At 40.2% G+C, this 24482-nt stretch overlaps 2 protein-coding genes across 2 annotated transcripts in view; both read right to left on the bottom strand.

Moving 5' to 3' along the window:
• Nucleotides 1–453: 453 nt before the first annotated feature.
• tmem236 (transmembrane protein 236) lies at nt 454–4930 on the bottom strand. The gene is made up of 4 exons (XM_041949945.1): nt 4677–4930; nt 3768–3840; nt 2834–2957; nt 454–1094 (listed from the first exon to the last, which is right to left on the bottom strand). Exons 1-4 carry the CDS (start codon nt 4928–4930, stop codon nt 454–456), a joined length of 1092 nt encoding a protein of 363 aa, XP_041805879.1.
• Nucleotides 4931–6504: 1574 nt separating this feature from the next.
• Nucleotides 6505–24482, bottom strand: part of LOC121614859 (collectin-12-like) — a 45425-nt gene continuing 27447 nt past the window's right edge. The window contains exons 6-23 of the mRNA XM_041948949.1: nt 23603–24166; nt 23357–23499; nt 23112–23221; nt 22866–22981; nt 18765–18806; nt 16316–16400; nt 15969–16044; nt 15705–15800; nt 15425–15571; nt 14978–15068; nt 14568–14763; nt 14175–14269; nt 12543–12631; nt 12205–12292; nt 11990–12044; nt 11749–11902; nt 10571–10692; nt 6505–9774 (exon numbers count right to left, since the gene is read on the bottom strand). Of these exons, the coding sequence (XP_041804883.1) occupies nt 9543–9774; nt 10571–10692; nt 11749–11902; nt 11990–12044; nt 12205–12292; nt 12543–12631; nt 14175–14269; nt 14568–14763; nt 14978–15068; nt 15425–15571; nt 15705–15800; nt 15969–16044; nt 16316–16400; nt 18765–18806; nt 22866–22981; nt 23112–23221; nt 23357–23499; nt 23603–24166 (2501 nt within the window). The 3' untranslated portion in view covers nt 6505–9542. The remainder of the gene's footprint in view (nt 9775–10570; nt 10693–11748; nt 11903–11989; nt 12045–12204; nt 12293–12542; nt 12632–14174; nt 14270–14567; nt 14764–14977; nt 15069–15424; nt 15572–15704; nt 15801–15968; nt 16045–16315; nt 16401–18764; nt 18807–22865; nt 22982–23111; nt 23222–23356; nt 23500–23602; nt 24167–24482) is intronic.

Raw genomic sequence — 24482 nt, 5'->3', positions numbered from 1 at the left:
TGTTACTATGAAATATTGTCAACATGTTTACAGCAAAGTTTGAAGAAAGGATATTAATTCAACACAGCAGTGAAGGTTATTTAAAATGTTTTAAAATTGTCCGTTTACAACAAATATATTTTTCATCACTTTATGTAGGTAGCTAATAAATGGGGTAATATTAAAAAACATAATGTTATCATCAGTATCAATAAATACATTTGGATTCAAATATGTCACATGACTGTACACTCCAACCTGCACACCTTTTTTTGTTTGGATCATTTCCACACGTCGATTTGGATGAAAGGCCTTACAGTACGTCTGCAGCCATTACAATTCAAATCATGCTGTTCTTCATCATCAGCACCAGCACCATGTTTCTCTGCTGCTGCTGCCCACACATGAATACACCAACTGTTCACCGTACACAATCAGAGCGGATCTTTCATTAACAACACAACGAGCCGCTCCTTAAAACATGCTCTGCCTCCTGAAAATCCTCAGCCTGGTCAGGAATGTAAAGTAGAGGAAGGTCAAGCTCACCAGCACATTTTTCAGCGGGTACAACACAGGAGTTATGAAACCAAACACAACAATCAGAGCCACTCGAATGACAAAGAAAGGAAGATCCTGCAGAGCAAATCCAGCAGAAGACAACAGAGGGTTGTTGGGAGCGATGGCCAGGCGGAGAGTGGACAGGAAGGCCAGGATGTAGACGGGGAACACCCAGACTGAGTAGAAGACCGATGGCTCTCCCGCCACTCTCACCATCTCCACGGTGTCCAGCCAGAACATGAAGCTATCCACAAACACCTCCGCCCTCCCGTCCCTCCTCCACAGGAAGCCCAGATGACCGGAGTAGGACCGAGGCCGTGAGGATGAGGAGTACAGGTACGCGGTGCTGGATGCTCGTGAGCTGAGCCCTGAGCGGCCGGGCGAGCTGGCGAGGTCCTGCCATCTGCCTGAGGTGCTGCCGTTCCCGGCCTCTGGGTGGCCCTGGGTCAAACCGTTCTGGCCTTCTTCAGTGTGCAGCTGGCCGGTTACCGTGGTCACACGTTCCAGGTGGGTGAGGACGGGGCCGGACATGTCAAGGTCAGGATCCAGACTGTCTGCTGCAAACGACAAGAGTGCACACAACATCAGCTGTTCTAGCACACACTGCATAATGTGAGAGGGTCATAATTTATCCTGAAGTCCGAGAGCTTTTCCATCATATCATCATATTATACAGATTTTGTCAACCCTCATTGATATAAATGGGGTGGACAAAAGAACAGGAACACCTTCCAATATGGCTCAATTAAACAAAACTAGAGCTGCAATGATTAACTGATTAATCAATTGGATGTCGACTACTAAATTAACCATCAACTGTTTCTGGTTTCTTCACTCTTCTTGTGGGCAAAACAAGACATTTGAGGACGTCATCTCGGGAAACAATGATGCACAATTTTCACCATTTTCTGACATTTTATGAACCAAACAGCTAATTCATTAATCAAGAAAAAAATCGACAGAGTGACCGCCAGTGAAAATGATAGTTAGTTTCAACCCTGAACTGGACCACAAACTAGTTGAATCAGCACGTCTTGAAAGCAGTTTCAACTAAAACTGATGATTATCAGCTTCATGAAGGGAGGATTCATTGCAGGGCTGCTGTATTAGACTGCAGTAGTTTTGGCTGGGAGGAACTGGCCATGCCGTGTACAGCTGTGTATCATCAGTCTAGCGGCTGGAGTTTCTTTCTTTAACTCCTGAAGTCTTTCCCTTTAACATATACAGTAGAGCCAAAGAACAGCCAAATAATCAGCTTCTCCTCTCTGGAGGCGGCTGTGGTTCAGCAGGTGTAGCGGGTTGACCACTGATCACAGGGCTGGTGGTTTGATCCACAGCGTCCGCAAAAGTGTCCCTTGGCAAGACACTGAACCCTGAGTAAAGCATTTTGGATAAAAGTGGCATTGAAATGCAGCCATTTATGTTAAGCATGTGTTTTTCAGCAGATTTATCGCTCGCTCTGTAGTTCCTATAAAGTTTTCATGCTATCTTCATTTAGCACTTTGTAACTGTTTGCAGGCTTACTGTGGTCCCTGGACAAATATGCATGAAACAGTGAAAGTTGCAAGTGGTGGATAAACTGAAAATCAATAGATGTCTCATTAAAGGTGTCAGCGCCTTGAAAAATATGCGCTTTAGAGGCTTTTGGGGGTTTGTTCTCAAAGTGGTTGTTATAGATATGGTGCTGTAGGATTGTATGGGAGAGGCACATTCAGTATATATGATGGCTGTAAGGACCAGCCCCCAATACCAAACATTCCCCAAACTCTGTGCAGAGTCCCAGAAACACTTGCTAAGTCCACACTGGAAGACACCATGCTCCAGGTCTGCTGTGCGTTAATGAACTTGTGACCATTTGATTGAACAAGATTCAGTAACACTTATATTAAGATACACATATCTACAATTAGCTAGCTGCTTATTACCATTCATATTAGCAGCATATTGGCTCTTTATTAGTCATTATAAAGCACTTTTTAATGCCTTAATCTGGAAGTTACGCTCATTAAGCGCTAGGGTTATTCAGATCATAATTAATGTACAACAACTTCCTTCCTTTCTATCAATAAGCAGTATTTAGGAGGTTATAGAGGGAAAACTCTTAGTCAATGACCTAGTAGTTGTCACGCAGAATAAGGCATTAATGAGTGTTTTATAATGACTAATGAAGAGCCAATAACCATGCTGATAAGCAACTAGTTGGACAAAATTTTATCATTTACACCTGTGCATCTCAAAACATCCCCACTTAAAATGCAGGATAATATTTTAAATGCCAAAGACTTCAAAGACTCACATTTCCCGAGGAGCCTGCAGGGGCGAATCCTCTCGATGATATCCGCACAGATGAGGGAGGCGAGCACCAGGGAGACGGGCAACTCAGTGAAATGGTCGAGCCTGTGTCCGCTGTCCACCTGCACCTACAGGACAACCGGTTACATTAAAAATAAATGTGAATTCAATAGCAGGAATTACTGATCTGCCACTTAGAAATCGTGAAGGATGAGTCAGGAAGAAACTCAATCGAAACTCTTCATTATGGCATTTGGCTGCACTGAGACAGAGGAGCTCCTGGATTCCAAGTTTTATGAAGCCATCTGATTTTATCACCCCATCGTTATAGACATTAAGATGCTCCTGAACGCCCTTTAAATAAGATTAAGAAGCATTAAATGTATGAATGTGTCCAATGAGTCTTTGTGGTCACATTCTCTTATTTATGTCCTTGCTTGTACAGGAGTAAAATAGTCGAGGACAGTGTCACACATGTGTCAAAATACCAGCCTCTCTTCGAGCGGTGGATGCCATTAAAGTTTGGGTTAATGGCCAACCTGTTATGTTCACTGTGGGTTACTGAATACCCCAGATGGAGACTTCAGTCTTGTGACGGTGGACAAATATTTCCTCCGCCTTTTTCAAAGTCCTTCTCGCTAGACGGCGAGAAAACGTTTGGATGCAGCTTCAGAAATCTCAAGAGACCGTGCAGAGCTGCTGACAGGGAAGCTTTTTCTTTCCCTGTGGCGCGATGTGCCGTGTCAACCATCACTCAGTGAATAATCATAGTGCTCTAAACACATTCTCTCACACAAGGGGGTCATAAAACCAGTTTGTGCCACAAATGGACTGTTTACAACAAAAATTGGCTCTTCAAGGACCCTGCCGGAGCATGACGAAACTGAACGCCAACAGGTGCTTCCGGGGACAAGAGCGATCGGTCTCCACGACATTACCTTGGAGCTGGCTATTAAAATAGCAAAGCATGGTAATGTGGACAGGATGATGTACGCCAACGCTGTTGGTCTCCTGAAAAACAAAACAGGTCGTTTGAGTTCACATTTGAAGAAGGCTCATCCCAGTATCCTGACTAATTCTGCCTTTTTTTAAGAAGTGCTGATCCTGATTTCAACATACATACAGCTCTTCATCGTGACATTGTCAGACTTCCATTGTTGCAGATGTTGCACTTTTTATTGAGAACTTTTATCTGCCATCTACTACTACCTTCCTACATTAAATTGTGACCTTGTAACTAGCTGAATAAAGGCTCGATGACGGGATCATGACAAATGTTGGTGCAACAGAAGCTCGAGCAGAAAGGAGTCACAAATCCAGCAACATGACTCACTGATGTCTGATATGAAGTGATATCGAGCTAAAGTTAGCCACCATAAGATACTGGTCATAGCAGATCAAGTGAGGCTGAGTGTACTGAACTGAGCAAAGCTGCATTTTAACGGATTAGGAACTAAACTTTTAATTTGACCAAACATATGAAATATGACAATTAAACAGCAAAACAGTATAAATTTGTTAAAATAAGCTCCACATTTTACATTATGGACACTTTTACTTCAGTATCTATGCAGGACTTACTTGTAACACAGTATTTGTACATTGTATTATTGCTGCTTGTACTTAAGAGCATCAGTTTTTCCTCCTACAGCTGCATTGTTATTCACATTTCTCTCCTTGTCAAGTCAATTCTATTCACGTTACACAAAATCCCAAATTTGCCTCTAAGAGTTTTTGTTCTACTCTTCTGTTCTGTTGTCTGTTCCATCTCTCATTGGTTTTAGGTGAGGGGCTCTATCTGCTACATAGATGCATTGCCTAAACTACTTCCCAGCAGCTGTACTCACCACTGTGTGATCTCTGAGGTGGACCTCCGCCGTTTCAGGGTCAGATATTTCAGAGGAACCCACACCAGCAGCGTCGCAGAGGTCACATAGGCGATGGAGGCCGCCACCACAAGCCAATAGGCCGTTAGATCCTGTCCTTTCACATCACGTATGAGGCTGGCAAACCTCTGCATAACCACAAAGACCGGCACGATGAGGGCGGCAAACTGCAGCACCTCATACAGGACGAACTTGACCGTCTTCCCCGAGGGCATGGTCTCTGAACGCCGGTTGCTGGTCAGAACTTGGAGCGAAACACTCTGACGATCATCTCCCACGAGACGAGCCAGTCGAGCCGTTGGACTCTGCACACTGACATTGCTTACACTGCACTGGTGGCTGTATTCTTTTATTGCTGAGGTAATGAGGTGGTCATGCTCGCCTTTATGGGCTCACAAAGGAAGAGCACTCCTATCCCATAATTTCAAGGACAACATTACACTGAGCCTGCTGCTGAGCTGCACACAAGTCCTGGAAAAAGGTTTAACAAAATAATACACTTAATTAAAATGTACAAATTGAAAATATTGAAATATTTTACGTAGAATTGCAACTAAATTAAAAATGCAATGTGAAACTAAACAGCTCTGAATGATTGATGTGCAGGTCACTGCATACAGTCACATGCTCCATGGATACTGAGGAAAACTGTCTTGCCTTCTGCTGTTGGGCATGTTTTCTTCCATGGAGCCACGTTAGGTCACATATACCCTGATCTCCATCTAGTGGTGAGGCACAGTACTACGTTTTAAAGCTCCTGGAAATTTGGTTTCAAGCCATTAAGATTTCTCTATAACATAAAGGTTAAAGAGCAAAGTTTGGGGAAAAAATGTCTAGTTGTTGTACACTCAGTTGCCAGTTTATGAGGCACACCTTCCAAAAACTGATGCAGTCTAATACGACAGAGCTGCAATAAATCCGTCCTTCATGAAGGTTAGAAATGGTCTTGTTCGGCTCAGTGGTTTTGTTTCTGCTTTAGAGAGTTGTTGATGTAACTGTATCAACGTTACTCTTAAAAGAAAGCTCAAACTTAGTTCTTCGCTTTAGTTTTTAACTAGCTGTTACTGTCCTGAAGCTTTCACTTAGTCACTGCTGCACTTTCTTCTTTTAAAATGCTGTATTTCACTTGATTCTATGCATCCCTTTTATTCTATTTTAGGCCTTATCTTATTTGATATTTCATTCTTATCAAGCGGGTTTTATTCGCCATCTTATTTTACACTGATTTTGTATGCCTGTTTCTTTGTTCCTGTCGTTTTTATGTAAATGTGATTTCTGTGTTGTAAAGCACTTTAAGCTGCATTTCTTGTATAAAATGTGCTATGCAAAGTGTATTATTATTGTTATTATTATTGTTATTATTATTATTAGCATCATTTTGGAGGATGTAGGTTTAGCTACTTGTACCTAATAAACTGGCAACTGAGAGTATATTAAGACTTCAACACTTAAAAACTCAGTCTGCTCTATCAGGACTGTGTGGGTGTGGTAGTTGCGATGGTGTGATTGACAGTGGACTCAACACCACCACAACTACCACAACTAACCACGCTGTTCTAACTTAAAAAAAAAGGGTTAATTTAAGACCCCATCAGCCATTGAGAAAACTCAGCAGAAAAAAAAACGGTTTCAGGAATTTAAAAACCTCCAGCAGCACCTCTGATTAGTGAAACTTTGTCAATTTAAATATAACACATAAAAACACCTTGGCATGTCATTTATCCACAAAGTGCTCTAAAAACAAGAAAAAAAAAACAAGAAAACAAGGCCATTCATATTATTCTGTACATTTGGCCTGGTTTTTATTGTGAATACCAATTAATAAGTATGGTTAAAAGAATACATACAAACAGCAGGGTACAAGTTTAGACAGAAGTTTTACAATAAAGATGTTTTTAAAACTTAAAAACAGGCAGCATCTCATCCTGTTCTATGAAGTTACATCGGGGCTGCAGTCCAACACTGTGGTGCAACAAGATGTTACACTTGGATGATGCGTGATGATTAACTGGCTCCTGGTCCCTTGGTCCCAGAATAGCTGCTACTTCTCCTGTTTGATATTTTCAGCCCTCTTTGATCCCACAGATTAACACTACTTTCACTCTTGCATTTAGGAGGAAAGGGATTTCTCGCCTTTGAATCAACTGTATTAACGCTAAAAATCAAAATGACCTGTGTTTGCAAAGTCCCAGGTACTGAGCTGAAGTTGTGGGTTGTTTTATACTCTCGAGGCAGCACAGGGATGACGAGGAGCAGCACATTTGAAACGTTGTATCGCGAGAGAGGTTGACGCAAATTCACAGATCAGATCAACACACCAATTTGCCCTGCAATTGGAAAATGTAGTTCAACATATTTAAAACTGATTTGTGTTTCCTTCATGTAGCATCAGTCAATATTACACAGATAAATTATTTTGCGGTTTCATCAGCTTTATGCAATTCAATCAGTATTTGTAAACATCAGCTCTTTCCCTCAGACTTAACATGTAGCAGAATGGAAAGTACGCCATGAGAAGTAGACTTTGTACAATATTTGATCTCGTCACTGTAACTGAGAGCTCAGGGAGACCTTGTGAAAGAGGTGTTTACAAATCCTGACTGTACCTTCAGAATCACAGGAGCCTCACTTCAGTCCAGCTTCAGGTAGAATTTGTTTTAGTGTTAGACAGCTCTGAGAGAGGACAGGTGTGAAATGCACGGGGAGGTCTGATCAGTTTTTCACATTACCGTTTGACCCTACAGTACAATAAGCATGTATCAAACACAGAGAGAAATGTCCATGTTCTCATGTGAGCAATTTAAATATACAACTAAGTTAGGCAGAATATCACATATTCCACTTTTCTCTGAATACATACATCCTGCACTGCTTCTCCATTTAAAATAGCATAACAATAATCAAAACATAAATTAAAATGCACTACAAAAAACATAGTCTTCATTTTTTTAACACTGACTAAAGAGATGCTTTAAAGACGATGGGGCGGTTCAGAGTCCGGCCCTTAGTAGCCAAGTCTGTGGTACCAGTCTGTTAGTACAGCCCCTGAATGGAGGCTGAGCAAACCCTACATCCACCGACACGGATCTAGAGCTGCTCACTTAGAAAAGGAAAACTCTGCAGTGTGAAGTAAGGAGTCAATCGTGATAAGAAGAAAGAAAAATATCTCGTTGTCTGGCATGTGAGCGTCGTTTCGCTTTGTTCTCTTTGGCTTTTACACCTTGAATTCAGCAGGGACATCGTGGCTGCAGAGTTCACCTTTAAGGCTGAGAGAAACACCCGGAGCTGTGCTAACATACAGCCCACCCATGAGGTCGTCATGTGGCTTCACTACTAGTTCAGTACAGTATATACAAGAGTCATGTGCATGCTTAAATTCCTCTGGTTTCTTTTTCCTCCGAAAAAAACAAAGTGGCTTCAGTTTTCAGTACTTCTAAAGGTTGACGACCAATACAGGATGTAGTAGCCTAATGTTTTGAGCATCGCTAAAAGTCCTTTTTCTGCTAAAAAAAATCAAAAACAAAGGTAAATGTAAATCGACTCCTGCCCTTTTTTGTGAAATGATTAGCAGTTGCTGTGAGTGGGTGAGAAGGCTGTGGTACACTGTGGATTTCTCCTAATGTTAGTGTGTGAGTGAAGGTAAATTATCACACACCGCTAAGGGTGTGTGAACCAACTGATACAACTGTGTGTGTGTGTGTGTCCACTGCTGTACACCTGCCTGTAGTGTGTTTATCATATGTGTGTGTGAGTGTGTGTAGCTCCAGTGTGCATGTGGAGGGATGGTGTGAAGGCATGGCTGTGCGTGTTACACACTTGATCAAATAGTAATTGCATTTATGTTTTGTGGTGAGATTGAAGCTAGTTACACTTGTTTTCTCAAAGGAACATTGGTAACACTTCATTTAACGGGTCTGTAATTTCTTCATCCTTTCCTAGAATGTTTCCAGGAAAAAAAATGGAATTTGATACTAATTATACATAAAAACACTGCAGATAAACTGTTCAATTTAATTCCAATCAATTAATTGAAATAATTTTCTAGTATAAGCAAAAATATGAGTATCAAGAAAAAAGTTTCCACAAATAAATGACTAATTAATGAATATTTACTTAGGTTTAAATGAAGCCATTCTTTATTCTTTGAATAAGATTCCTTTGGAAATCAACAACTGCTTCTATATTCACCTAAAGCCTAACTAAAAGAACTTCCCCTCATTTCCCCTATAATAACATTTGCTACCAAATTATGCAGTTCTTTCCAGGAAACCTTCTAGGGTATCATTTACAAATTACGGACACATAAAATAAAGCATTACCACAGCTTTTCGATAGTCCTATCATAATAAGGAAGCCATAAATGTCCGGTCTCTATCAGATCTAGATTTGGAAATGATCGGGCCTGAATGATGACCAACACTTAAATAAGTGCAACTGAAGATCAAAGTGCAACTGAAAGCCCCTTCGTGTCTTCACATCTGCGTCATGAAGGAGAGCGTCAATGCAGAATAATAACTTATGAAATGCAGCCCTAAAATAACACAGAATGTCCATTTTCAGATGACTTAGTGTGAGCTCTTCAAATCAAACCCTCATGATCACTTCTGAACCTGGAGTGAGAAGTGTAACTGTAGTCATATTTAAGAGTGTCAAATGTCAAGGTTAGTCTACTCTATTAGAATTTTTCCATCCAACTGGCGCTCCATGATAAAACTTATTATAAAACATAATAAAAGAAATTATCTACGACCACTGTTTGATCAGGTCTGGTGTGTGTGTGTGTGTGTGTGTGTGTATGCGTGAGGATTACAGTGAGCTCAGGGGGCCCTATAGCAACGCTTTCTCTGAGTAGGGTGCTTGTGAGATGTCTGAGGAAGGTGCTATGCTCGAGCCAGGGGGGGTGCTGTAGTTTGCCGTCTGCGTCATGCCTGCGGGGGTCGTGCCTGGTGCGGGGCCAGAGGCGGTGGCTGGGTTCTGGTAGGACTGAACGTCTGCAGGGGCCATGCTGCCTGGAGCTGCAGTGTAGACTGGCGGCTGGCCCATGTACATATGCATGTCACTACGGAAAAGAACAAAGCAACGTTCAATACACAATATAGCAAGGTGGAAGCATTAAATACTTGATGGAAGGTTAAATTCATTATACCGTCAACTAATAAAAGCATTATGCAAATATTGGCTCAAATAATAGCTGCGATGAGCATGAACAATTACAGGCCAGTCGCTAATGAAAGCCAAGATACACTAAGGAGCATGAAAATAACCTGTAACTTCTGTTCATTTAGATTTCCACAGCACTAATTCAATCCATACAACAGAGCAATGCCATACTCACCAATCTGCTGCTCTGAGTTTCTCTTTTTAACACAAACACCGTTTTTATTTGCAAAATCACAAAAAGTGCAGTTACTGTCAATAAAACTCACCACTTCCTGCAAATGGTCAAATTTCAAAGCTGTTTGAGCTGCTGGCAGCCTTTTAATGTTAAACATGTAGCATGCAGGAAGTGTCATTGATGGTACTTGATCATTTTTGAATGAACAGAAGTGATTAGGTTAAACTGAATTTAGCTACACAACAGGAAGAAGCTTTACATTTGCACAGACAGCAGAAATAGGAGCAGATCAGGAAACAAAGAGTTGGAGTAACTAAATGTTCCAGCTACTATTTGAGAAGTTACAGCACTATCAAAGCTGTCATGACAAATGTTTAAAAAGGGTAAATACACCCTAGATGAGAATAGAAATGAGAAAACGTAAATGAGGAGAACTTTCAGCATCATGACTTTCTTTTCTTCCTTATGAAATAGAACATATGAACCAGAATATCAAACCACCGAGGTGTGTGAAGCTCACCTGGGAGCTGGCTGACCAGGTATGGGGGTTCCAGCTGGAAGCTGCTCCATGGGAACAGTGTAACCCTGCACTGCAGTGCCGCTCATGGCATATGAACCGGATGCAGGCTGACCAGGGTAGACCTGTGGTCACAGGGCACATGAGTGTTCATGATTTTGAAACTCAACAGGAAATTAAACATGGTAACATGGTCAAATAGCAGGTGGGGAACCAAGAAAAATCTGCACATTTTTTTCTTCCTTTTATCTTATAGCAGGGAGCTACTTTTATCAACTGGAGAAAAATCCACTAGTCTCCCTTAACAAGCACCTACAGTACTTCCTCAAAAGGTCCAGTGTGTAGGATAAGTGGCACCTAGCAGTGACGTTTCAGATTGCAACCAACTGAACACTCCTCCTTTCAAGCTACTCTATGATGGTTGCCAAAAAAACAAAAAACTTGAGAGTGAGTGATTGTTTTGTCAGTTCTGGGCCACTGTAGAAAAATGGCAGTGCAACATGGGGGCCCTGCTCCCTCTGTAGACATAAAGAACTCATTACTCAGGTAACAAAAACACAACTAGTCTTATTTTCAGGTGATTATATAGTAATCAAAACATAACCTTGAATATTATACTAATTTCTGCCAATAGATCCCCCTGAATCCTACACACTGGACTTTAGAGTTATGCAGGTAAATTATTCATTTAGACTGTTCCTGTTAGAGGACAGCACACCCAGAACTTCTTTTTGTGTGGACTGCAACTGAATACCATCAAGATAATTTTGGAAAGATTTATGAGGATTGTAGATGCAGACTGTTGGTCAATCTAATACAGTGGGAAACTACGGCTTTCTTAGTCCCAGAACATAAATTTGAAAAACTTAAGAAGCAACATCGTATCCTGAATAAGAGATAAGACCTCTGGATCATTCAAAGACTTGGTCATGAACAGCTTCTAACTTCCGTGCTAATGTGCTAAGAATAGTGGCACTATCAGTAAAATGGGTTTTACTGTGTATTTAAGTGAACTGCTCCTTTAAGACTTGGGATCTTGGTCACTGAAAACATTCATTCCTTTGGTTGTCCCACTTGTCTGGCAGAAAGCTTTGACTTTTATGTCTGTAAAAATATATTTTTTAGGAACTGTCCCTGATGGCTGAGGTGTCTGGGTCACATCTATGACAAGTGGACTGTACCTGTTGTGCTGCGCCGGCAGGCTGCTGCATGTAGTACTGTTGGCTCTGCAGCTTGGCGTACATGGCGTAAACAGGATCTTCATTCATTAGCTTGGCATACAAAGACAGAGCTTCCATCACTTTCACGTTCAGCTCTGACAGCTCCGAGTGCTTCCTGATGATACAAACCCACACAAAGATTATTAGATTTGACTGTTTATGTCTGCCACCACCAGTTTTCTGTGGGCAAAGCACAATGTACCTGTCTATATCCTCCAACTTCTGGTCAATGAGGGGGCCCATTTGATTGCAGGCTCCTGATAAAAAACACAACAAATAGAAATTGATTTCATCTGACGTCGACAATAATCCACCTTTGCAAAAACAAATTATACCATTATTAGTTTCTGCACACTGACACTGACTTTTGTCTCATTGACATTAACTTGCTTTATTTCAACCCCAAATCCAGTTTACCTTCCAACTGTAGTAGCTCTACGCTGTCTGACTGGTTGTCTGTGGGATCTGCACTCTGGATCATCTGCAGCAGCTGGTCCATTTTGTCCTGAAAGATTGCAATAAAGATCCTGTGTGATGAGTTATTTTTTCAACCCAGTTTGAAAAGAAACAATTACTCTAAAATAGAAAACTTAATCTATTTTGGTCTTTGATTTTTGAACTTCGTTGCTTCCCATTTTGTCACCAGGTGAGCGGATCCTATTTTGGAACAAAACTCTTCATTTATTGATGCAACAGTGAGATCTCAATGAGGCTGAACAAGCTTCCTCAGCAAGTGTCGACACAAGGGAACTTACCTCATCTATATATACAGGCTCTTGTTCTGGCTCGATGGTCTCCACCTGGATGTCCTCACTGAACTGTACCGTCTTCTTCTCTGTCTTCACTGTAGATTTCAAAGTAAATGTGGGTGTGGCAGCAGCAAGATATACACAGTAGCAATCAGTTACACATAAATAATAATAAAGTGGTCAGGGGTTGCTGACTTGACATTCAGTAATGGTCTGACTAAAGGACAAAAAATTGGTCCAGATATTAAAAGAGAATCAAAGTTACAATCTGATGCAAGCAACTGACAAATCATCTTAAAATGTCATGTCCATATTGAGTTACATTCTGTGCAACCTGTTGGCATAAGCTGTCATGTTTGCTGAGCAGAGGTGTTTTACACAATCAGAGGAAAAATGCAGAAGCAGAATGCACATGTGCAGCATGAGTGTTTTGAGGGATGACGCACTTACAGAACAAAGATTTGGACGTGATTAAGCAAACGCAACAAACTCCCACCGGATGGCAACAAAGCAAACTGATAACAGTGGAAAACAATGAAATTATTATGCTATTATACTACAGGACCAACCCCTTTCTGTGGGGTTTTGACAATTCTTTGAACATCTTAATACACACTAACAATATAATAATATATGCCAAACCTGCATTTAACTGCTAATACTTGAGTTGACCAGCAAGTATGTGAATTTAAAAACAGCCATTACAGCTGAAAAATGGAGCTGAAACATGCTGTGGCATAACTACATCTGACAGGACACTGCACAGCCAATGATCGGACTGCAGCTGATCAATATTTTCATCATTGATTAACCAGACGATTATTTTCACAATTAATAGTTTAGTCTATAGATTGTCAAAAAATTGTGAAAATCTTTCACAGAGCCCAAACTGACATCTCAAAATCTGACTGAACAGTCCAAAACCCAAAGACTCCTCATTTCCTGTCATAAATGACAATAAAAAGCAGCAAATTCTTACGTTTAAGAAGCTGGAACCAACAAATGTTTGACATCTTTGTTTGAAAAATGACTGAAACGATTAATCGATAATCAAAAGAGTTGGCGATTAATTTCCTTTTGATCAATTAAGTAGTCGATCGATTAATCGACTAATCGTTGAAACTCAAGACTATAGATGTTTTGTTTTGCAAAAAGTCACAACAGAGCATAAACAGTGTAGGGGCCAGAATCCACTGTGGCAGCAATGAAAGAGATGTTAAATGTATGATGGAGACACTCAGGGGTGTGGTATCAGTATCACAAATGGAAAAAGTTGAATGAAGCTCTCTCTGATAACAAGAAATGTGTCCACAATGCCATCAAAGCAATTCTCATATGGATTCCCAGAAGTACAGGCAGTGTTACTTTTACTGCACGTGATAACCCACTTGATCATTTTCTGTCTATGCAACCAGTGTCTTGATTGTACTGCGTTCTTTGTATTCTTTCACCAGCTGTGTTTCAGAGTGTTTCCCACTCTGAGATCAATAAAGCAATATTGCTAATGGACTAAATGGGCTATCAAAGGACTACAGATGACATAAGTGGATAAAGGGTGTGTTCTGTATGTATGTGTGTGTGTGTGTGTGTGTGTGTGTGTGTGTGTGTGTGTGTGTGTGTGTGTGTGTGTGTACTCACTCATCTCAGGCTCTGCAGTGAGGTCAGCTGTGACAAAGTTGGAGGGGAACAACCCCACTCCCTGGTATGTCTCCCCTTTCCACCAGTTGGGGTCACTGAAATATAAAAGAAAATCCTCAGAAATGATCACAAACACACTTCAAGCTTCTTTCGGGATATTTTTATTAATTCCTGAAAAGTCATTTTTAGAGATGCACTGTTTTTCATCAAATTGTCAGAGAATCCAGAGGCTGTCCGTCAGACTGATTGAGACGTGATAAAGTGAGGTGGAATTTTCTTTTGAGCAGTGCAGCAAGGGCAATTAACAGGACAGACTCCAACTCAGACCAGCTATTCGACAAATCCGTGTGTGCTGCTTTTTGCCATATTTTACCCATGTGCGTAAAAACTCACCTATCATCCAGGATGGTGATGATTTCTCCTGACTTGAAGGTGAGCTCATTGTCCTCAGCGGCCTCAAAGTCGTAGATGGCGCGGACTTTCCTGCCGTCGGACTTGTGTGAGGAGAGTAGGCCGGAGGTGCTCGGGTAAAGGCTCGACAGGTTGGTCTGCGGCTGCTGGCGTTGCTCCTTCAGCGACAGCTCAATAGCTGCACACAAAAGAAGGAGATATGTGAAATTATGTGTTTGGCCTTGAAAGTCCTTAAATATTGCTGAGCATCTGCAATGCGTTAATCCAGTGCAAACTGTGAATTATGCAAAGTAAATGAAGAATTAAAGGAGTTCGTGTGCATGTTTTTACAGATAATGCCTGTTTAAATACATTTCTCCATTGACACCTGAGGAATGAAAAAGCCTCCTAACCTTTGGCCAAGTCTTCTTCTTCTTTTTTGTTTGTTGAGGTGGAGGGATCCTTTGCCACCAAAGCAGGGCTTGCTTTTGCTTGCTCAGCAGCCTGTGAAAAAGTGAGAACCGCATGCACAGGTGAATCAACAACTAGAAGAATAAATGTACAGATCTGGGTGTTAATGTTTAAGCAAAACAACCTCAAATTCACTAATTGAATTAAACATTTTTTGTTAGGTACTTTTTTCGCATTTTGCCATTATTAAATAGCATAATGGTAGGTACGACATGCAACAAAGGCCCTCTGCTGAAATGGTAATGGTGACATTGCAGTTGTATGTTATAGGTCTTGACCAGTGGCCCACCCCTAAATATAGCAATTTAAGGTTTTAACTTTTATTTCAAGAATGCTAAAGCTTAAGAAAAAAAACGAAAACATCAGTCTATTCCAACCGACACACCAACCTGGGACCCTACAGCTGGGAAAGTGACACCCTGCTCGCGCAGATTCTTGATCATAGCTGAGATCAGGCTGAGTTGGGGATCGTTGCGGAAGTCCTCGGCCCACTCCACCATCAGGGCTTTGAGCTTCTCACACACTTTAGGGTGGCCCTGGGAAATATCATTAAAAAGGCACATTGTGAGAACAAGTAACTGGATGCTGCATACCTCATTTCAAACAATCAGAAATAACTACTGGGCCTTACGTGGACAACACATGTAAAATAAAAATAACATCACATACCTTGTTCAAGACGTTACTGACTTCACTTGCAAACTCTCTGGAGCACACCTCCAAGTGAAATATCTTCCCACAGTTGGAGACGCAAGCACCAAGAAGCTGTGGACATGGGGACAAACAATTCATCAGACTAAAGTCGGAAACGACTTGCTCACATGTCAGTCAAATGTTAATACAGGGTAGCTGACAAGAAGACTACATAACGTCTCCATGAACTGGACAATCACACTTATACCAATCATGGTTGTTTGTGTACACTTTGCTTACAGTCAGTGCCTGCATGGCTACATGGGGATCCTTGTGGTTCACTCTTCTCATTATAGAGCGGAGACATTCTTTAGGCCTGCAGCAGAATGGGAGAAATCAAAGGTTTTTAAGGAGATTAGCTGCTTGGCAAAGACCAAAGAGCAATCCAGCTATGTTAAGTCAAACATTATGTCACTACAGAGGTCTTTCTAATTATCAAGGTATCAATATTTATCTTAAATGCCTTCTTGTACACATGGTGTCCTTGGGCTCTATCTCTAACTCTTGGATAAGTGTGTTTTACAACTTCATGCAATGCCTGTAAATGTGTTTGTGTGTCAGGCTTAGTATGAAGGTAGTTAACTAACCCAGTGCGTGACTGCCCTATCTTATCACATATGTCCAGAATGAGGCCCCAGTCCTCAGCTGTGTTCATCTCACTGGTCGCTTTCTCTGCAGGAAAGGAGCACAAGAACCAACGTAAGCAGAAAAGTTAAGGATTGCAAAAGCACTTTTTTCATGACTTAATCTATCAGAGAGAAGAGGTGTCCTTTGGTCTTTTTATTGCTTGTTAATCACACGAATGAGCATAAACATTAGAGAGACAGAGACATAACAGACGACACTAACAATACAACAGCCCTGCAATAAATACCAATCTGATGAAGCTCATAATGCTTGGTTTGTGTTTAGGCTGTCAGAGGTATTGATTTAAACTGAAGTTTATTTGAGATTATAGCCTGTTGTGCTGTTAAGGACATACACATATTAGTGTTACTGATTCAATAGTGGTAAGATCCTCCAAGTCATTGCAGTTTCCCTGTCCTCTGCATATGTCACCATGATTTTTTGCAACTTCTCCTTTTGCCACATTGCAGAATGTTTACTGTGTGTGTCATGCAGCAAGTACACAACCCTGACTCCAAAAAAGTTGGGATGCTGTGTTAAAAACAACAGAATGTGACAATTTGCTAATTCTCTTTGACAAAAATGATAGCAAAACATTTAAAACAAGTTGGAACAGGGCAACAAAAGACTGAGAAAGTTGTGTAATGCTAAATAAAACCCCACCTGTTTGGAACATTCCACAGGTAAACAGGTTGATTGGTAACAGGTGATAATATCATGATTGGGTATGAAAGCAGCATCCTTGAAATGCTCAGTCGTTCACAAGCAAGGATGGAGCGAGGTTCACCACATGTACAAACACAATGTATAAAGGATGTTGCCACATGGGCTTGGTAACGCTTTGTAAAACCGTTGGTAAACACACACTGTTTGCACAATTTCGCTTGTTTTAATTTACATTTTACACAGCATCCCAACTGTGCTGGAATTGGGGTTGTAGTATTTAGCCTCTCTTTGTGCACTTGACTTGTCTACCTCATGTTTACATAAAATTACCACATCACCATAAAAGTGGTGAAAGTAAAACCTCTTCCAAAGCTAAGATATGCTACTACTGGACTAACCCTATCCCTAACCCACATGTTTAGCTATTTTTGCAACCATGAAATACATATGCCAAACACTGAAACACTGCACTGGCAAAAAATCAGATTAGTCAAAAGGAGGGGTGGATGATGCAATGAGGATATACTGTGTGAAGATATAAATACCATTTACACTGTTGTGGCTACTCATTCAATATCCTTTGGTGTGTCAGACCATTGTGAGCAATATTGCAAATCAATGACAAGTGCTTCTTTAGCATCATACTGGATTTTTTAAATAACTTTCACATTAATGCGATAAAGTACATTGATTTTTAAGCTCTCAAAATTGCTGACTTTGACAAACACAGAACTTCAGGTCATCTATTCATTGACAGGTTCTCAATTGTTTTACAGATTTTTTTCTATATCATATAGACGTGGCAATTTCAGATTACAAATACCAAAATATTTTGGTATGAAAATCTAGAATTTTATCACCCTTCAATTAGTTAACTGATCCTCAACAGAGACACCCAACAGCATTTTTATACAAAAACAAAACAAACAGCCTGAAAATGACCACTCAAGCTGAAATAACACCTGTCAACCCAACATATACATCATCATAAGCTTTACCAAACTAGCAATTAACGCTGGTTTTGAGGACTACATTTTTACATGGCTGGGAAATAAACTGTTCGTGTACTCTGGCCACCTCCTGTACACTGAACATGCTAATGAAGTGGTTAACCACTCGGCACAGAACAAAGAGAGAAAAGGAAACACAGAGTGACTATACGGTTTCATACACCACCGCATCCTCTTTCACTTAGAGTAACTTAGCCGTGAGATGCCAGACTCATCATATCGGTTAGCCAACATCCGATGTGATACAGCAAGGCAATGAGGAGGCAGATGGCTAGCTAGCTACTTCAATTATTTGATGACAACTGTGTCCCACGTCTGCAGTTCATCAACCTTATAATATTGCTTTAAAAATTAATAGTACATGTAGCGTTAACTCTTCAGATGGCGAACTCGTGAATGTTTTCGATGCTGACTGTTGTTATCATTAAAATGCTAGCTAAATCTCCACATTAAGATAAGGTTGCAAGCTAGTTAGCCAACTGTGCTCTATGGCTGACTGAGCGAATCACAACAAACACAGGCAAACGAGACATTATCATAAAATAACATGGACTACATCTTGTCAGTTTGTATAGTCTGTAATATATACTACAAGACATTCATTTAGCATAATCAATATAGCTCTACTGGACAACATTTAAGATGAAGACAGCTAAAGAACACAAACAAAGCTGACTGGTCAAAGCTACTTTAGCTAGCCTGCTAGACATAGCCTAGAGTCCTGATTACTCACCAACATCTTGGTCAAATGGGTTTGTCGTGAAGAGAGGCATTGCTGGTGTGTTGGCAACAACTGATTTCGCCTTCCCCAGTTATTTTCTTTCCCTCGTCGTCTTATTTCATACAATAAAAATGCATAGTAACGACAACTTCATGAATGTCAAATGTAGCTGGCTGACTCTGTTCTACACAGTCACTCCTTCGCCAGACGGCAACAAGCGAGGCATTCTGGGTAACTGGAGCAGACAGTACCGTGTTAAAAAAACGGCTGTGATCAAATGTAAGTAAACGCTCAGCCACACAGCTGTAAATGCGACTGTGATGCCAGCACACTAGAGAAAATAAACCATAAGCTACAAATTGCCGAAAAAAAATAACATGTCATCGTCAGGTGATGGTGATCATGTGACGTTACCTCATCGCGTTGACCACAGAACAGTTAACTGCTACAGCTGCGAATAAAGCACAATGTACCCTGCATGTCAGTCACAGGAACAACCCTGGCAGTGACAGTGAGACAGACTTTCTGTCTGTGAATACAAACAGGTAATGTACATAATTAAAAATCAGCAGTGGTGGCAGAAGTAAAATATGTTTTACTTAAGTAAAAATACCACTGAGTAAAAATAGTCTATTACATGTAAAAGTTTTGCATTAAAATTCTTAATTAATTCGAAGTATTACCATCAAAATATACTTGAAATACCAAACGTAAAAGAATGCAGAATAAACTTACAGTAAAGTAGCAGAAGTCAGAAAACTCATACAAAATATACTTCAAGTACTGTAATTAAAGTACTCATGATGCAGAGGAGCACATTTCAGAATAATATAGAGAATAATACTGGATTATAATTAGTGATGCATTAATCTGTAAGCATCATTAATGCTGCTGGTAAAGGTGGAGCTAGTTTCAGCTATTTTATAGACTTCCAAGCCTAATCTCGAATAAAACATTTGAATTATTAGCTGATTTATATTTTGTATTGATAAATTTTAATCTTCAAAGTAACTGATGTTATCAAATAAATGTAGTGAACTACAATATTGGCTTCCAAAATGAATTTAGAATAGTAGTATTATATAATGAAAAGACTCAAGTAAAGTACCTGAACATAGTACATATTTACTGTACTTGACTAAATATACTTAAATATACTAATTAAATTCCATCACTAAAAATCATTTCTTACCAACCAGTAAATAATGCAATACGGACAGTATTTTAACAATTACCAGCGTTAATAAGGCATCATATCACTGATTAAAAAAAAAACAACTGACAATGATATTCGGAGCAGTTCCCTTTTAAAATGCTCAGTACATTTTGCACTGTAGCTTCATGTATTCTGGGTTTATCCTGGTAAGATGTTGCTAGACCTATTATTGATTATATGATTGTACTTCTCTCCCTATCACCATAATGTACTTTTGGTTTCCATAACTTGTCAAATCTAAAATCAGCAATCAAACAATGCTACCTTCTAAATGTGATTATATCAGCAAACTGTTCAGTCATTTATATAGATGTGTATATTTTTGCATCTTAACCTCTGTTTCTCAATGAGTTTGACAGATTTACAGTCTTAATTAGATGGTCACATCATATGGTTAAAGGCAATGTTACCTTAATGCAGTGTGATCCTCCAGGTCTAAAAGATTTAAGTCCAGAAGATTTAAAATAATTTGTTCTGTCACACACACAAAGCTGAGTATTAAAAATCTTCTTCATTATCTCATCTCAGGCGATGACAATTTATATCTGAGTGTCTTAAATATCTGGAACTTTTTTGCCATTTTTAATCTTGTTGTGGCATGTGTGTGAATTGAGTTTCCTTTTTTGTTTTTGGGGACAAATAAATGGCTTTTCATGACATATTATCTAAATGCATTTATCACAATATTTCATAATAAAAACAGCATTGACTCCACACACAGTTTATTTCACATTTTATTGTGATCCATAGGAATTTGGTAATTTCATTAAGGCTTAATGAGCCTTGAGCCAGATTACAAAATGCTACTCAGTCCTCAAGCATTATATGAATTGGAAAAAGTCAATCATAGAACAATAACAACAGATTATGCAAATTTATAAACATGTATCATATTCCACATATTGTATTTGGCATATTGAATAAATCATTGTATGATGGCTACATTACAAAAAAAATGTACATATTGTTAATGTGTGCCTCATACTGTATAAAACTCATACTGGCAGTCTAAAATCTAAGAAGTACTGTCCTTCAAAAAACAGCAGCACCGCTCACACTGAGCATCTATTCTCAAAAACAAAACAAAAAATGGCTTTGATATTTCAGTTTGGGGAACGGTGACATTTACACTAGTCTTCTTCTATTTATTATCTCAATCTGCAGTCATTTGCTGATGGTGAGTGGGTGCTCATCATTTTCCCTGTGGCTTATTTCTAATCACAGCTCTGAGTCTGTGAAGTACTCGACAGTATAAAAATAGTTCCACTCTATTAACAACATAATCCTCTGATATAGATTTTTTCTAAGTGTAAAGATTGAGAAGGCAGCCAAGAAATAAAACAATATGAAATTCAATCCCAACCAACAATGTATCTTTTCTGAAATATTATTTACAGACACACCTGTACAACAGTGGCGGCACCAGATATTGACTTAGTATAGCCCAAATAAATGCCTACATTCTCATGTTTCCTTCAGTAAAAATACTAAATCGATATAAGGCTGGGTCTGTGCATGCTCTCTTTTTTGGCACCATACTGTGTTGTAAAGTGTCTTTACGGCAAAGATCAGTCCATGTCTCAGTGATGCTCGACTGATCTGGCTTTATCAGAGTCCTCCAGACATCCAGAGCTCCTCCTCATGCCCTTCAGTATCCTCGCATCTTCAACCTCAGCCTCTTCACCGTTCTCCCAGAGGCAGCTCACAATGTCTTAGACTGATGCTATAAAACTGGAACTTTCACTGCGAAGAGAACAACAACAATAGAACACATGAGGTACATTTTAACACCTTTGTGATGTCCCTACAGGCTGATAGTTATAGCAACAGAAAAATGTCACTAAATATTGTAATCTGCACCCTCATTGTAATGATGAAACCCGACACAGGTGAAATAAAATTTTGCATTTTTAAAATTAAAGCAAAGGGTCCTTGTTGGTTTGCCAAAAACACTTGCTACTTCTTAGCACCACTGAATGATCTAACAATTGCTTTGTCAAAAAGCTGAACAGCTGAGCTGTTTTTCTGAGCTCATGAAATGAGGACATTTTGGAGAGCCTAGTTAGATGTTGCTAGATTTATTTTTGATTGCCTCAGTTGACTTAACTTATTTGTCTCAGCATTAACAGGTTCAAACTCGGTTTATAGGATGGGAGCTGCATGCTGAGCCTCTCCATAGTGATGTAGCAGTTGTCTGGTTTGCAACTTCACAATTATGTTACGCTGATGGGTGAACTTTATATGTCTCAGACATCAGATGTGAATTTCTTAAAGGACAGGGCTGGTAATTTTTGATATCTATCTTATTGTCACAAGCCTCATGTAATAAACACCACCAACCATGTGTTGAAAAAGTCTGATATATTGCACAGTTTATTCCACTGTGTCATAGACTTCTGTGGTTGTCCAATAACTAACAAAACACACATAAACGAGCCTACATTGCTATGAACATAAGCACTGATACTGATTGTTTTGCTGTTTCCAAGGTCAAGAATGAGAAGTCCTAGAGGTGCTCAGAATCACTAAAAGCTGGAATATCTACATTTCTATGGCAACTGAGTAAGCTCTCCTGATTAAGACCATGTGATAAGCTCAAAAGCTCCAGAACATGAAGACCTTTAGCTGAGACAGTTTTGTCACTAGACACTGTAATCAATGAGTCAATCCCATTTACACCACCCCGGTGCTGTAAATACCACAACTCACTAGATCACCAAAAGTGTTTTAATCCGCATCTGAAAATACACAGTTTAGTCCTGTTTTAGTAACACAATAGTGGCAGCTGTATCCTTTTAAACACCTGAACGCACAAATACTCCAGTAGGATTTTAAAATTCAAGGAGGTCTGATATATAGAAAGTACTGACACTCAGAGGCACGTTCACAGATGAAACCGATGCGGTCAGTGCAGTAGAAATCATTCCAGTTGGCATTATGAATAAGACCAGCACAGTCCTCGCCCTCTTCGTGGCCATGAGTCCAGTTGTCAGGCTGGCCAGGCTTCCACTTCCTGATAGCAACAACAAGAACAATGTACCAAATTTAAGCATCATACAAGGTGTTTTTTACTTACATTCTTAGAAGCTTGTCATTTGCATAATGACAGATTCATACATAGATTTTTTTGCTGGTTTACTCACGTAAAAAGAGGAACAGTTCCATCCATCCATTTCCAGACATTCTCCTCCTCCCTGTCAGTAAGGCCCAGCCAGAAATAGCCTTTTCCTGCAATTGCATTTCTCACAAATTGCTACGGATAGAAGAGCAAAAGATATTTTACAGGATTGTTAGCTTTGTAAAAACAAGACTATGATTTAAAGTTTTTTTTATAAAATTGTTTGTTTCACTTTTTAAAGTCAAATGCTCAGATTATAATTAAATGTACCTGTTCCTCAATGTCATTAATAATGAGCATATGAGATGACATGTTGGTACAAAACAGGATGGACTCGTCAAAGTTGAGCCTCTGAGAACCAGAGGAGAAGTAATAGCAGCTGTCTCCAAACCTTCTGAACTCAGGTGGGCACCCTGGAATGAATCATTTACTGAATATTACAACAAATACACGTAAATTCACGTCATGTGTTTTAACAGAGTCTATTTTCTGCCCTTATGTATTAATTTAACTCACCAGGTGCTGGAGTGGTGGCCACAGGGGGTTGGACCTGCCGGGACACAGAACCTTGTGGTTCCTGTGCTGGTTTGGGAGGTTGAGGTGGTTTGGCCGGTTCAGGGACCTGTGTGGACTGAGGAGGCTTAGAAAGTGGCGGAGGTACAGGCGCAGGTAACCCTGGAAGCCCCGGAGGACCAGGAGGGCCGATGGGTCCAACAAGCCCACGAGGTCCCTCCAACCCTGCAGGTCCTGCTGCTCCTCTGGGACCCTGTGGCCCTTGGGGACCTGGCACCCCTGGCTGTCCATCACGACCAGGAAGCCCCGAAGTTCCAGGGTCACCTTTTTCACCAGGGTTTCCAGGTCGACCTCCAGATCCTCTCGACCCTTTAGCACCTGGAAGACCTCGAGCCCCAGCTGCACCTTTTGGCCCTGTCGCACCTGGTGGTCCAGCAGCACCTTTCTCTCCTTTAGGTCCCACCAACCCTGGCATCCCTTTATCTCCTTTATCACCCTTTTGTCCTGTCTGGCCAACAGGTCCCTGGGGACCCTTGTCACCCTTGGAGCCTCTTGGACCTGGTGGACCTGAAACATAATAACAGCAGATGGATCTACTGTTACTGCTGGGATCTTAAAATGTTTCATGAGGAAAATGGAGCATTTTTTTATTGTACTTCTGTATTTTTAGTTAAATCTGATTTTGCTGATACAATAATGCACTGGCGACCGGCAGAGTGATTCAGCCAGAATTCCTGGATATTGTTCTTTTGCATCTAAATCCTTTCATTGTGTGGTGGTTACAATTTGGAGCAGTCTACCAGATGGTGTGAGATCTAAACTATTACAGTTTTTAAAAACAGGTGTAAAACATTTCTACTGAAGCAAATGGAGGGAGGAAAAT

Source organism: Chelmon rostratus, chromosome 12, assembly GCF_017976325.1.
Source record: "Chelmon rostratus isolate fCheRos1 chromosome 12, fCheRos1.pri, whole genome shotgun sequence".
NCBI lineage: Eukaryota > Metazoa > Chordata > Actinopteri > Chaetodontiformes > Chaetodontidae > Chelmon > Chelmon rostratus.
This window is presented reverse-complemented; position numbering and strand designations above follow the sequence as displayed.

Excerpts from the sequence above, each read along its gene's own strand:
- tmem236 (XM_041949945.1), bottom strand. The coding sequence starts at position 4,930 with ATGCCCTCGGGGAAGACGGTCAAGTTCGTCCTGTATGAGGTGCTGCAG. Across the intron at positions 2,958-3,767 it reads TTTTAATAGCCAGCTCCAAG|GTGCAGGTGGACAGCGGACA; the intron begins GTAATGTCGTGG and ends GTTGTCCTGTAG. Across the intron at positions 1,095-2,833 it reads CTGCAGGCTCCTCGGGAAAT|CAGACAGTCTGGATCCTGAC; the intron begins GTGAGTCTTTGA and ends TGTCGTTTGCAG.